Source organism: Crinia signifera, chromosome 5, assembly GCF_055691185.1.
Source record: "Crinia signifera chromosome 5, ASM5569118v1, whole genome shotgun sequence".
Classification (NCBI taxonomy): domain Eukaryota; kingdom Metazoa; phylum Chordata; class Amphibia; order Anura; family Myobatrachidae; genus Crinia; species Crinia signifera.
The window spans coordinates 296,272,340-296,286,558 of NC_139221.1; the positions used below are offsets into that span (position 1 = coordinate 296,272,340).

Genomic DNA, 14,219 nt, shown 5'->3' on the forward strand with positions numbered 1-14,219 from the left:
TGTACACTATCCCCCTGGCTTGTTAAGCTACAGACTTTACAGATAGTACTGCACATAGTAATTATCTGTGTCTTATTCACACTGTCTATATCCACTGTGATTGATCTGTGTGTGTGGGAGGTTGTTTTGTCACAATGGTGAGAAAACTTACTTGTATGGTGTGCAGTGATAAGTTTGTGCCTGCTTCTTCCTCACAAGTTACTTGTGGGCCATGCATGTCCCCTCAGAATAGTGGGGACCCCCCACAGTTTACAGGACAGCAAACTAGCACACAGGACAGCTCACAGGAGCCTGCCTGGGCAGCAGGGATTAAATCCATGCTGGAGACTGTGACTACACAGTTAGCTACCACTACAGCACAAACCCAGAGGGTGCAGAGAGAGCTTGCTATCTTATCTGCTAGAGTTGATATAACTCCTATTCCTGGGTTGTCTCGTAAGAGAGGTGCACCCTCCCAAACCCCCGAGTCTGGTGTAGAGGAATGGGGGGAGGGGGGGGGGGGAGGAGGATGAAGAAGCGGAGGAGGATGGTGAGGAGTAGGGATGCCAATCCCGAGGTATTTTTTCAATCCCGGGAATCGGGATTGAAAAATGCTCAATCCCGGGATTCCCGGGATCCCGGGATTGGCATCCCTAATAAGAAAACCCCCCCACTCTCCCCCCACAGTGTCTTACTTTGAGCGGCGCAGGCGGCAGTGGAATGCACGGAGGCTGCTGGTGTGACGCTGGAGGTACAGTAGGTTAGTCACAGTGACACACTGGACTGTGCAGCCGGGAGAAGTCGGGCAGCGAGCGGGTTCAGTGCTGCGGCCTGCGCAGCGTGACCCATAGGTGTCGCAACTCGCTCACCGCCTGACCTCCCCCGGCCGCACACAGTCACGGCTGGTCACAGTGGCAGGCCGCAGGAGGCGAGATCTCAGACAGACTGGAGCTCCGGGACCGGTAATACAGAGCGGAGGTGTGGGGGCGTGTTCAGTTGACTGCACAGTGTGACGCGCAGCGTGACCTCTGACCACGCTGCGCGTCTGAGCTGCACAGCCAGGACGGGAGTAGCTGGGCAGCGTCTGAGCGAGTGCTCAGACGCTGCCCAGCATTAGACTAGTTTAATCCCGAAATCCCGGGATTGGAAGCTCCAATCCCGGGATTCAAATCCCGGCAATTTTGGGGCCAAATCCCGGGATCCCGATCCCGGGATTGGCCACCCTAGTGAGGAGCATGAAAGTTCTTCCCAGTCACTGCTCCAGGGCACTGAGCCATTAATCATGGCAATCAGGGAGGTGCTTGACCTTCCCTTAGCTGAGTCCTCTGAAGAGGATTCTTTCTTTGACACTCAGAAAAAGCAGCAGGTTGATTTTCCTGAGCAGACTGACTTGGAGAATACATTTAAGTCAGCATGGAAAAACCCAGAGATGAGGTTTAAGGTCTCTAAGAGATTTAAATTCACTTTTCCATTTGATCCTACAGGGAGGAAAGTGTGGGAGGAACCACCTGCAGTGGATACCTCAGTGTCCCGGTTAGCAAAAAAGATGGTGCTCCCGGTGCCGGGGTCTTCCTCTCTGAAAGACACTACAGACAGAAAGGTTGAAAACACCCTTAAGTCCATTTTCACTGCTAGTGGGGCGTGCCAATGTCCAGTGTTAGCGAGTTGTTATATGGCAAAGTCTATATTCACGTGGGCCTCCCAGATTCAGGAGGGACTCTTGGGTGATATGACAGTGGCGCAGGTTCTGAAAAATTACACCACATTCAGGACACAGCTAAAGTTTTGTGTGAGGTGCAGAAGGAGTTAGGGGTCATTAACGGCCGTAACTCAGCCATGGCGGTATCGGGTCGCAGGTCCCTCTTGCTCCGGCAATGGGTGGCTAACGCCAAATGCAGTGTAGAAATCCTTCCCTTCATGGGTGAACGGTTGTTTGGCAGCGATTTGGATGATTTAATCTCTAAAGCCACTGCAGGGAAGTCCACCTTTCTTCCCTCGACCCCTCAGGCGCCCAAGCGTCCTTTTCCTAGTCACACCCAGCAGTCCTTTCGGACCGGTAACTTCCGCCCAAAAGCCAGGGGTGGTTCCAATGCAAATAGAGGCTCCCAAGGTAAATTCAGGAAGCCATCTGCTTCGGCCACCACAGAGCGGCCATCCAGAGCAACTGCAAGTAAACCTGCAGCATGACGGTGGGGCTCCACCACTAGCTCCGGTCGAGGTGGGTGCCCAACTGGCATTCTTCGGCCATGTTTGGGAAGCCTTGTGCCTAAATTCTTGGGTACGGGGTCTTATTTTGCACGGCTACAAGCTGGAGTTTGTAAAACAACCACCTCACAGGTTTTTCAAATCAGGCCTTCCAGCGTCTCCAGAGGATCGACTGGTATTGCAGCAAGCGATTCAAAGACTGGTGCTGGCCAAGGTAATAACCCCGGTCCCTCCCCTAGAAAGGGGGCTGGTTTATTACTCAAACTTATTTATAGTCCCAAAGCCGGATGGGTCGGTTCGCCCTATTCTGAACCTAAAATCCCTGAACCCATTTTGACTGTAACCAAATTCAAGATGGAGTCCTTGCGGGCGGTGATAGCGGCACTGGAGGAAGGGGAGTTCTTGGCATCTTTGGATATGAAGGATGCCTACCTTCACATCCCAATTTGGCCGCCTCGTCAAAGGTTCCTGAGGTTTGCGTTGCAGAACGATCACTATTAGTTCCGTGCACTGCCGTCCTCAGCCCCGCGCATATTCACCAAGGTGATGGCGGAGATGATGGTTTTTCTCAGAAAACAAGGGATCTGTGTCATACCATACTTGGACGACCTGCTTGTAAAAGCTCGGTCGTCGGAAGATTTACAAGTGGCTTTGCAGATTACCATGCAGACCCTTTTGGGTCACGGATGGCTCCTGAATTTGTCAAAGTCTTCTCTGATCCCTTCACAGAGACTCCTGTTCCTGGGGATGGTTCTCATGAAAGTGTTCCTTCCACAAGAAAAGATTGTGGCCATTCAGCAACTGGTCACAGACTTGCTGGGGAGTCCCCAGGTATCGGTGCATCAGTGCATTGTGTTGCTCGGGAAGATGGTGGCCTCTTTCGAGGCCCTCCAATTTGGGAGGTTTCACAGCAGGACCTTCCAGCTCGATATCCTGAGCAAATGGTCCAGGTCACATCTTCAGATGCATTGGAAGATTGTGTTGTCTTCTCGGACAAGACTGTCACTCCAGTGGTGGCTCAACACGCCCAACCTGCTGGCAGGGCGGAGGATTGGCATCCAGAATTGGGTCCTAGTCCACACGGATGCGAGCCTCCTGGGATGGGGTGCTGTAACTATGGGTCAATCCTTCCGAGGCAAGTGGACCCTCTCACGTCTCCATATCAACAACCTGGAGTTATGTGCGGTATATTATGCACTTCTGGAGGCGGACCCTCTTCTGAGCGGGCATGCGGTCTGCATCCAATCGGACAATGCCACTACTGTGGCATTTCTAAACAGGCAGGGCGGGACCAAGAGCAGGTCCTGCATGCGAGAAGCGACAAAGATTCTGTCCTGGGCAGAGAGTCACATTCAGGCTCTCTTCCATTTTCATACCCGGGGTGGACAATTGTGAAGCGGACTTCCTCAGTCGCCACGAGCTCCACCGGGGAATGGAGTCTACACCACCAGGGTTTCAATGCTCTGGTGGCTCGGTGTGGGACCCCACTGGTAGACATAATGGCATCGAGACACAATTGGAAGGTGTCCAGATATTTCTCCAGGGCGAGAGACCCACAGGTGGAGGGGGTGGACGCCCTCTCGATACCGTGGGAGTTCAGCCTGATATACATCTTCCCGCCGATCCCCCTGGTGGGTCGGGTACTAAGGAAGATAAGAAGAGATGGAGCCAAGGCCATTCTAGTGGCTCCGGACTGGCCCAGAAGAACGTGGTATCCCGATCTTCTAAACCTTCAAAGGGACTCGTGGCATCTCCCTCTGCGAAAAGACCTGCTCATGCAAGGTCCGTGCATCTTCCAGGCCTTAGAGCAGCTTTGTTTGATGGCCTGGAGGTTGAGCGGCAGATCCTAACAGAGAAGGGATTTCACACATCTGTCATTAAAACCATGAAGAATGCTGGCAGCACATTATCACCATATTTGGAGGAAATATGTGGGATGGTGTGAACAATGGAAATTTGCACCGGCTGAATTCAGACTTGAAACCTTCCTCAGATTTTTGCAGTCTGGCTTGGATCTGGGCCTACGTTTAGGCTCCTTAAAGGTGCAAGTATCAGCCTTGTCTGTCTTTTTCCAAAAGAAGTTGGCTAATATCCCTGAAGTGCAGACGTTTCTTCAAGGTGTCTTGCACATACAACCTCCATTTGTAGCTCCTACTCCACCATGGGACTTGGATGTCATCCTGACGTTTTTGCGATTCTCTTGGTTCGAACCGTTGGAGGAGATAGATTTGAAACACCTCACGTGGAAGACGGTGGTTTTATTGGCACTAGCCTCGCCTAGGTGGGTCTCTGAACTGGGGGCGTTAACCTGCAAGAGCCCATACCTGATCTTCTACGAGGATAGGGCGGAATTACGCACTAATCCACGTTTCCTTCCAAAAGGGGTGTCGGCATTCCACTTGAACCAGCCTATCGTGGTTCCGGCTAGTGGCCCTCAGTCTGAGGTTCCGACATCTTTGGATGTAGTACGGGTTCTCCGTGTGTATATCCGGAGAACGGCAAGGATTCGTAAGACAGAAAGATTTTTTGTTTTATATGATGCTCAGAAAATCGGACGTCCTGCTTCTAAGCAGTATATTGCACGCTGGATCTGTGCAACTATTAAACAGGCTTAGGTGGTGGCAAAGCTTCCAATGCCTGCTGGGGTTAAAGCCCACTCTACTCGTTCAGTGGCGACCTCGTGGGCAGCTGCTAGAGGAGTCTTGGCCTTACAATTGTGTAGGGCCGCTACATGGTCAGGTCAACATAATTTTGTAAAGTTTTACAAATTTGATGCTTTGGCCACTGAGGATACTCAGTTTTGGCAGGCGGTGCTGCGGCAATCTCTGCACAATCCTGCCTGTTCTGGTGTCTTTGGTATATCCCCATCGTCTTGAACGACTCCCTGTATCCCATATGAATGTTAGAGAAAATAGGATTTTAATACCTACAGATGGGGCCGGTTTTATCTTTGCTGGCGAACGGCCAGCAGCATGCTGCTCGCGATCCGCCAGCAACACGGCGCTCCATCTGACTGAGACGCGCTTGCGTCCCCCACGCACGCGCGTCTCAGTATCCGGGCGGCGGGGCAGCGAGGCGGACGCAATACTGTTCGCCTCCCGCTCGAGGGGGCTGGGGGGGGACCCGAGGCACTGCGGGGGGGTGCGGTCGCCCGGTGTGGGCACCGGGCGACTGAGGACAGCACCGTCGGAAGGGGACGCGCGCGCACCTCGTGTGCGCGCGTCCTCTTCCGGCATACAGATGACGGCGGGGCAGGGGACGGCGATGGTGACGCCATCGCCATCACCTGCAAAGATGAATCCCGCTACATCTGTACCGGTAAATCCTTTTCTCTGAGTTCATATGGGATACAGGGCGCCTGCCTCTGTGCGGAGTTCTGCATGTCTCACTAAGGTGAGCTGTGGGCCATTGACGTGCCCTTATGTTGCCTTGTGTCCCTTCAGTGTTCACACATGTAGAGGTTACTTTAGTGACCTTTTCTCTTTCACCTCGTGTCTCTCAGTTGCTCACGGGTGTGTGTTGTCACTTTGGTGACGTTTCTTTATTAGTTGTCCCTTTGGGGACCTAAATATTTCAAAAGTTGTCACTTAGTTGACATATTCTGTTTAGGGCACTGAGGCCTCCACTTGTTATGTGGTGGCTGCAGTTGCCTCTGAAATTGTTGAATGTTATGTTTGGGTGTTCTGGATGAATCTCACCACATTAAATATTACACATATTCCTTTCATATTGTTCTTCTCCTTCGGCACAGTTTCCTATTAACTGGCTAGATGGGAGGGGAGCAGAGGGGAGGAGCCAGTACACCCAGTATAAAGTTTTATATGTGCCTGTCTCCTGCGGATACCCTCTTTTCCCCATCGTCTTGAACGACTCCCTGTATCCCATATGAACTCAGAGAAAAGGATTTACCGGTAGGTATTAAAATCCTATTTTTTTTCCACCTCAGCCCCAGCGCTTTTTCTGTCAGGCTGTGCAACATTTTTCAAAGCATGGGTAGGTATTATTAGCTTCCCCTAATAATTTTATGAAGGACCGGGTGTTGACTTCTAATAAATTTTTGTTTGGTGCTGACTACTGCTTTATAAGTAATCGGCTTCAGTGGAGCATCCCCCCCAGGCTCCATCTGTTTCCCTTCACTCCACAGTTCAGGTGGCTCCTCTGCACGCTCTTGCTACATACCCCCTCATGCTCTGCCCCACCTCCAGATGATGTCAGGAACCTACCAATAAGCGCAAATGCCGGGTGGCTCCTGGGACTTACCTGTGTCCATATCCCGGGTGCGACCTAGCCAGAGGCATAACTATAGCACCGCAGCCCCCACGGGGGGGGGCGCTGTGCATGTGTGGGCGCCGGGGGTTGTGGTGCTATAGTTAGCCCCCTCCCGTCCGCCCATCTGCCGCCTGCCAATCCGCCGCCCGCAGCCTTACCTGACTTCACTGGTCCTTGCTGGCTTCATTCTTCTGCTAGTGAGACGGACCACAATAAAATGTCCGCCCCATATAGCAGACAGTTCTCTGAAACTGTCTGCTGTATGGGGGCGGACATTTTGTGTTGGTCCGTCTCACCAGCAGAAGAATGAAGCCAGCAAGGGAGCCGGGACGGGACCAGCAAGACAGGTAAGGCTGCAGGCGGGGGGTGCGGCGGGGGGCGCACCCCATTAACGGCGGGGGGGCGCCCAATTCATAGTTATGCCACTGGACCTAGCATTTGCCATGTGAAAGCGGTGTAGCCATATACTGTATATGAAATGGAAACAGTGAAAGGTAATAACAGATGCTTAAAAAAGGAAATCGTAATATATGATTACTGCTGCAAATACAGTATGTAACACTTTATGTCCCACCTTAGTTTGTAATAACACACAATCCTCTTGATTGTTATTGAGGTGAGATGGTTCTGCTCTCTGCCAGACTGTATATGTTACCGGAGACCCGTCACTCCATTCAAAATATTGCTGCACCTTCAGGTCATTTAATCCCAGCCAAACATACTCAATGTTTTCTAGAAAACAGAATGTAAACCAGTAATTTTCAATCTTTTTCAACAGTATGGTAATTAAACAAACACACTGGCCCCCACAGTAATTTCACACACTGCTCCCCACAGTAATTCCACATATTGCGTATCAATTAAAGCAGGATCTTTTTAAAGGGTTGATTATAACATCACCCTAAACATCAGAGGTGGGCAATTAGTGGCTTTTACAGGGCCTGCTGGGATATGTAGTCCCACAGCAGCTGGAGGTACGCTTATTGTTCACCCCTGCTATATACCAATGGTATCGAGTGTGAGCATATTAATTAATATTTTAAACAAAACGTTTACTCTTCCAACAAATGTCAGATTCTTAACCCCTGCAAGCCATAACCTGATGTGGGCTGCACTCACAGTAAATTTTTTATTAAAATACATACCTTACCACATTTGTCCCGGGACCATCCTAAAACACGGGTATAAAAATATGAATTAGCAATAGTGAAGGCCCCCATATACTAATATATGATATATGCGGCCGGCATGTCACTCTGCGCATGCGCAGATGGACTCCCAGGTCACAGACCCGGAAGTCCAGTGCCGGCACCGCATGGCAAGGGACAGCTCTTATCGCAAGAGCTGTCCCTTGCGTTAATAACAGCATACAGATATGGCCGAGTACATCGTGGTTTACAACGCGCTTTTGAAGTCTCTGAGTCGCGAGTTGTAGATTGCGTTATGTCCTGCGTTATGTCCTGCGTTATGTCCCATACCATGTAATACATAGTTTAACCACTGGGTGACAAATGTTCCACGTTAAAGGTGCGTACACACGTATAGATTTTCTGTCTGATCTATCTGGTGGGAACAAAAACCTGGAAATGTATGGGAGCAACTGACAAACAAAAATTTCCACCCAAATGCAGGAAAACAGAAAAAAAATATATGATTTGATAAATTTGTTATAGCAGAATGATTAAACAATTTGTCTGACTGATTACTGTCTGTTTTCAAGTGTTTGGGAACATTTTTTTGATTGTCAGTTGCTCCCATACATTTCCAGGTTTTTGTTCCCACCAGATAGATCAGACAGAAAATTTGTACATGTGTACGCACCTTAAGACTACGGGGCTGAATACAATGATGTTGCAGTTGACATTGATCTGTGAGAAGCTGGCCAATCAACATTCTTCACTTTATAAAAGAAAAAAAAAATCTGTCTTCTACAAAACGAAATGTCAGGCTGCCACGCAACTTTCCACTACAGATTTTGTCCAACTTCCCACTTCAGATTTTGTCCTTACTTTAGGGAAAAAGTACTTACAGTACTTTAGAGAAAGAGTACTTGGATTAAATTAAAGCAGATCTGTTTGGTTATACATTTTGTTGGTACAGATTGCTATATGGAATACATGCTAACCTTTACTAATGCTGGAAACTTTCACATGGTATATTATTTACGGAGGTGTCTATCATTATGCTGTATTGCGCCATGAAAACCGCGCAATCTACTGGGCATGTCTCATACTTGACTGTACAGTATATTGTATACCAATGTAGCAACTGAAAACACAGGTTTCTGTGGCCTAGCGGTTAAAGACACAGTTACTGTATACTGTTAGCAGCAATACTGGTTCGATCCACAGTGTGGTACATTTTTTTTTTTTTAAACGTACTATTTTTATTTTTTTTTTCATTTTTTAATCAATAAAGTAATTTGGTGCTTTGCAAATTCCTATTGCACAAAAAATAACAATGGCAGGCTGCAATGTACATGATACAGTTATTGTCGTTACATACTGTAAGTTACAAAGAACGTTTTTATTTTCGCAAGAGTAAATTTTCCACTTCAGGTAAAAATCCTTAATTTAGGGAAAGAGTACTTACTTTACAGAAAGAGTTCTTGGATTAAATTCGCAGGAGGAGATATGATCAGATATACATGTCATTGGTACAGATTGCTACTGTATAAATATGGAATCCATGCTAACCTTTACTTTTTTTTTTTAAATGCACTATTTTTTTTTTTTTAATCAATAAAGTAATTTGGTGCTTTGCAAATTCCTTTTGCACAAAAAAATAACAATGACAGGCTGCAATGTACATGATACAGTTATTGTCGTTACATACTGTAAGATACAGAGAACATTTTTTTTCTCGCAAGAGAAAATTTTCCACTTCAGGTAAAAGTCCTTAATTTAGGGAAAGAGTACTCACTTTAAGGAAAGAGTTCTTGGATTAAATTTGCAGGAGGAGATATGATCAGATATACATGTCATTGGTACAGATTGCTACTGTATAAATATGGAATCCATGCTAACCTTTACTAATGCTGGAAACTTTCACATGGTATATTATTTATGGAGGTGTCTATCATTATGCTGTACTGCGCCATGAAAACAGCGCAATCTACTGGGCATGTCTCATACTTGACTTTACAGTATATTACACACCAATGGAGGAACTGAAATCACAGGTTTCTGTGGCCTAGCGGTTAAAGACACAGTTACTGTATACTGTTAGCAGCAATACTGGTTCGATCCACAGTGGGGTACAATTTTTTTTAATGTACACTTTTTTTTATTTTTTAATCAATAAATGTATTTGGTGCTTTGCAAATTCCTTTTGCCTTTTGCACAAAAAAATTAACAATGGCAGGTGGCCATGTACATGATACATTTATTGTCGTTACATACTGTGTTGCAAAGAATTTTTTTTTTTCACACAAGTAAATTTCCCACTTCAGGTAAAAGTCCTAACTTTAGGGAAAGAGTACGTACTTTAGGGAAAGAGTTAATTTTTTAGGGAAAGAGTACTTGGATTAAATTCCACACAAGCAGATCTGTTCGGTTATGCATGTTGTTGGTACAGATTGAGTTTGAAAGTCAATGCATGCTTCTGCACCTTCCCCCATGATCACTCATTAGCATTAATTCCCATTGAGCCCACTGTTTACTGTATACAGTATGTCTGTAGCAAAACACCTCCCCCAGCCACTCTGTGCATGGTCACATTAGTGCCATGCAATCCATGCAATGCGATCTCAGTAGTTAGAGTACTGATAGACGGTTTTCAGTTACCGTAGCTATGGAATAAGCTTAAGCTATGGAAATAGCGTAGTCAGTCAGAACTTGCGTGAGTTCTCCCGGGCACCAGGGCCGGTGCTAGGGTGTCCTTCGCCCTCATGCAAACCTCATGCGCTGTTTTCATGGCGCAGTAAAAAACGTTCTCTGTATCTTACAGTATGTAACGACAATAACTGTATCATGTACATTGCAGCCTGCCATTGTTATTTTTTTTGTGCAAAAGGAATTTGCAAAGCACTAAATTACTTTATTGATTAAAAAATGAAAAAAAAAATTGTGCATTTAAAAAAAAAAGTAAAGGTTAGCATGGATTCCATATTTATACAGTAGCAATCTGTACCAATGACATGTATATCTGATCATATCTCCTCCTGCGAATTTAATCCAAGAACTCTTTCTGTAAAGTAAGTACTCTTTCCCTAAATTAAGGATTTTTACCTGAAGTGGAAAATTTATACTTGCGAAAATAAAAACGTTCTTTGTAACTTACATTATGTAATGACAATAACTGTATCATGTAAATTGCAGCCTGCCATTGTTAATTTTTTGCGCAAAAGGAATTTGCAAAGCACCAAATTACTTTATTAATAAAAAAAATGAAAAAAAAAAATAGTACATTAAAAAAAAATTGTACCCCACTTTGGCTCGAACCAGTATTGCTGCTAGCAGTATACAGTAACTGTGTCTTTAACCGCTAGGCCACAGAAACCTGTGATTTCAGCTGCTCCATTGGTGTCTACTACTGTATAGTCAAGTATGAGACATGCCCAGTAGATTGCGCTGTTTTCATGGCGCAGTAAAAAAACGTTCTCTGTATCTTACAGTATGTAACGACAATAACTGTATCATGTACATTGCAGCCTGCCATTGTTATTTATTTTGTGCAAAAGGAATTTGCAAAGCACCAAATTACTTTTATTGATTAAAAAATGAAAAAAAAAAAAAAATAGTGCATTTAAAAAAAAAGTAAAGGTTAGCATGGATTCCATATTTATACAGTAGCAATCTGTACCAATGACATGTATATCTGATCATATCTCCTCCTGCGAATTTAATCCAAGAACTCTTTCTGTAAAGTAAGTACTCTTTCCCTAAATTAAGGATTTTTACCTGAAGTGGAAAATTTACTCTTGCGAAAATAAAAACGTTCTTTGTAACTTACAGTATGTAATGACAATAACTGTATCATGTAAATTGCAGCCTGCCATTGTTAATTTTTTTGTGCAAAAGGAATTTGCAAAGCAACAAATTACTTTATTGATTAAAAAATGAAAAAAAAAAATAGTACATTAAAAAAAAAAAATTGTACCCCACTTTGGCTCGAACCAGTATTGCTGCTAGCAGTATACAGTAACTGTGTCTTTAACCGCTAGGCCACAGAAACCTGTCATTTCAGCTGCTCTATTGGTGTACAATATACTGTATAGTCAAGTATGAGACATGCCCAGTAAATTGCGCTGTTTTCATGGCGCAGTACAGCATAATGATAGACACCTCCGTAAATAATATACCATGTGAAAGTTTCCAGCATTAGTAAAGGTTAGCATGGATTCCATATTTATGCAGTAGCAATCTGTACCAACAACATGTATAACTGATATCTCCTCCTGCAAATTTAATCCAAGAACTCTTTCCTTAAAGTAAGTACTCTTTCCCTAAATTAAGGACTTTTACCTGAAGTGGAAAATTTACTCTTGCGAGAAAAAAAACGTTCTGTATTTTACAGTATGTAACTACAATAACCGTATCATGTACATTGCAGCCTGCCATTGGTTTTTATTTTGTGCAAAAGGAATTTGCAAAGCACCAAATTACTTTATTGATTAAAAAATGAAAAAAAAAAAAAAAAGTGCATTTAAAAAAAAAGTAAAGGTTAGCATGGATTCCATATTTATACAGTAGCAATCTGTACCAATGACATGTATATCTGATCATATCTCCTCCTGCGAATTTAATCCAAGAACTCTTTCTGTAAAGTAAGTACTCTTTCCCTAAATTAAGGATTTTTACCTGAAGTGAAAAATTTACTCTTGCGAAAATAAAAACGTTCTTTGTAACTTACAGTATGTAACGACAATAACTGTATCATGTAAATTACAGCCTGCCATTGTTAATTTTTTTGTGCAAAAGGAATTTGCAAAGCACCAAATTACTTTATTGATTAAAAAATGAAAAAAAAAAAAAAAGTGCATTTAAAAAAAAAGTAAAGGTTAGCATGGATTCCATATTTATACAGTAGCAATCTGTACCAATGACATGTATATCTGATCATATCTCCTCCTGCGAATTTAATCCAAGAACTCTTTCTGTAAAGTAAGTACTCTTTCCCTAAATTAAGGATTTTTACCTGAAGTGGAAAATTTACTCTTGCGAAAATAAAAACGTTCTTTGTAACTTACAGTATGTAACGACAATAACTGTATCATGTAAATTACAGCCTGCCATTGTTAATTTTTTTGTGCAAAAGGAATTTGCAAAGCACCAAATTACTTTATTGATTAAAAAATGAAAAAAAAAAAAAAAAAAGTGCATTTAAAAAAAAAGTAAAGGTTAGCATGGATTCCATATTTATGCAGTAGCAATCTGTACCAACAACATGTATAACTGATCATATCTCCTCCTGCGAATTTAATCCAAGAACTCTTTCCCTAAAGTAAGTACTCTTTCCCTAAAGCAAGGACAAAATCTGTAATGGGAAGTTGGACAAAATCTATAGTGTGAAGTTCTCTTATAAAGAAAGTTGATTGGCCAGCTTTCTTTTTCCCGTATTTGTACCTTATAAACGAGCGTTACAGAGTACTGTACAGTATGTGTGAATTACTGTATACAGTATTACAGAAGACACCAATCACATGTACAGGCATGCGCTGTAGTGTTTATGAAAAGTGACATCTGGTGGTCAATGAGTGTAATTGCAGGTTACATTTACAACATTACGTTACATTTATAACGCAATCTATAACGGGACTATAGCGCAAGGAGCAGGCGCGATCCATGCGCGATTTGCATAGCGCACTTTATGCGCAACGCAGCCACGATGTACTTGGCCATATCTGTATGTTACAGCATATGCCGTTATTAATAATGCGGTAGCCTGTGATAATGGGCACGGATGTTCACGCCCACTGCCAGCTTCAGGTCATTCCACTCATCAGGCTGTTGCAGAAACAGCTGGAGAAAGTGAAGAGGAGCTAAAATGGAGTGATTCTGCTAATTATGTGGGACATCTGGTCTGGAGTGCAGGCGCTGCCTACAATTACTGACACCCCAACAGTCACTGCATATGATGCTGTCACCACTGAAAGAATGGTGGAGGATTATATCGGTGACAGCATCCGAGTAGGCATGTCAGACAGTCTGTACCTGTACTGGCAGGAAAATGAAGCACTTTGGAGACCCATGTACAAGCTGGCACTATTTTTCCTATGTTGCCCCCCCCCCCTCCAGTGTGTACTCTGAAAGAGGTATTTATGCAGCCAGGAAGCCTATCAGCAAATGTCACAGGAGGTTGCTTCCACGACATGTGGAGGAGATGATGTTCATCAAAATTCATTATAAATCCCTCAATGAAGAACAGCAATTACCTCCAGAAAGCACAGAGGGACCTGTGATGGTGTATTCCAGTGGGGACAAATTAATACTCAGTGAGGATGATAATGCACACACTGAAGAGGGCAGGGCCATAACTAACTAGGGGGTCACGTGACCCAGGAGTTGGAAGGGAGAGGGCATTAAATTACAGCAGCCTGTCTTCCTTCACAGCTCTGCAGTGCAGTTGTCTGGGCATGTTGTGCAGAGGGGTGCATTGCAATCCAGAGGGGTGCAGTGCAGAGGGGTGTTGTGCAGTGCAGAGGGTTATTGTACTGGTCATGTGTTAGGCAGGCTGTCAGTGCACAGAGGGCAGAGGCTGTCAGTCAGTGTTGTGGGGTACAGTACACAGACAGGCTGTCAGTCAGCTTTTCATTTTCTTTTTTT

The 14,219-nt window shown here is 44.6% G+C and overlaps 1 protein-coding gene across 1 annotated transcript in view; it reads right to left on the reverse strand.

The window, feature by feature from the left end:
* Positions 1 to 14,219, reverse strand: part of LOC146081224 (macrophage mannose receptor 1-like) — a 351,156-nt gene that overhangs the window by 253,175 nt on the left and 83,762 nt on the right. Inside the window, exon 8 of the mRNA XM_083189329.1 lies at positions 7,028 to 7,185. Within this exon, the coding sequence (XP_083045455.1) occupies positions 7,028 to 7,185 (158 nt within the window). The remainder of the gene's footprint in view (positions 1 to 7,027; positions 7,186 to 14,219) is intronic.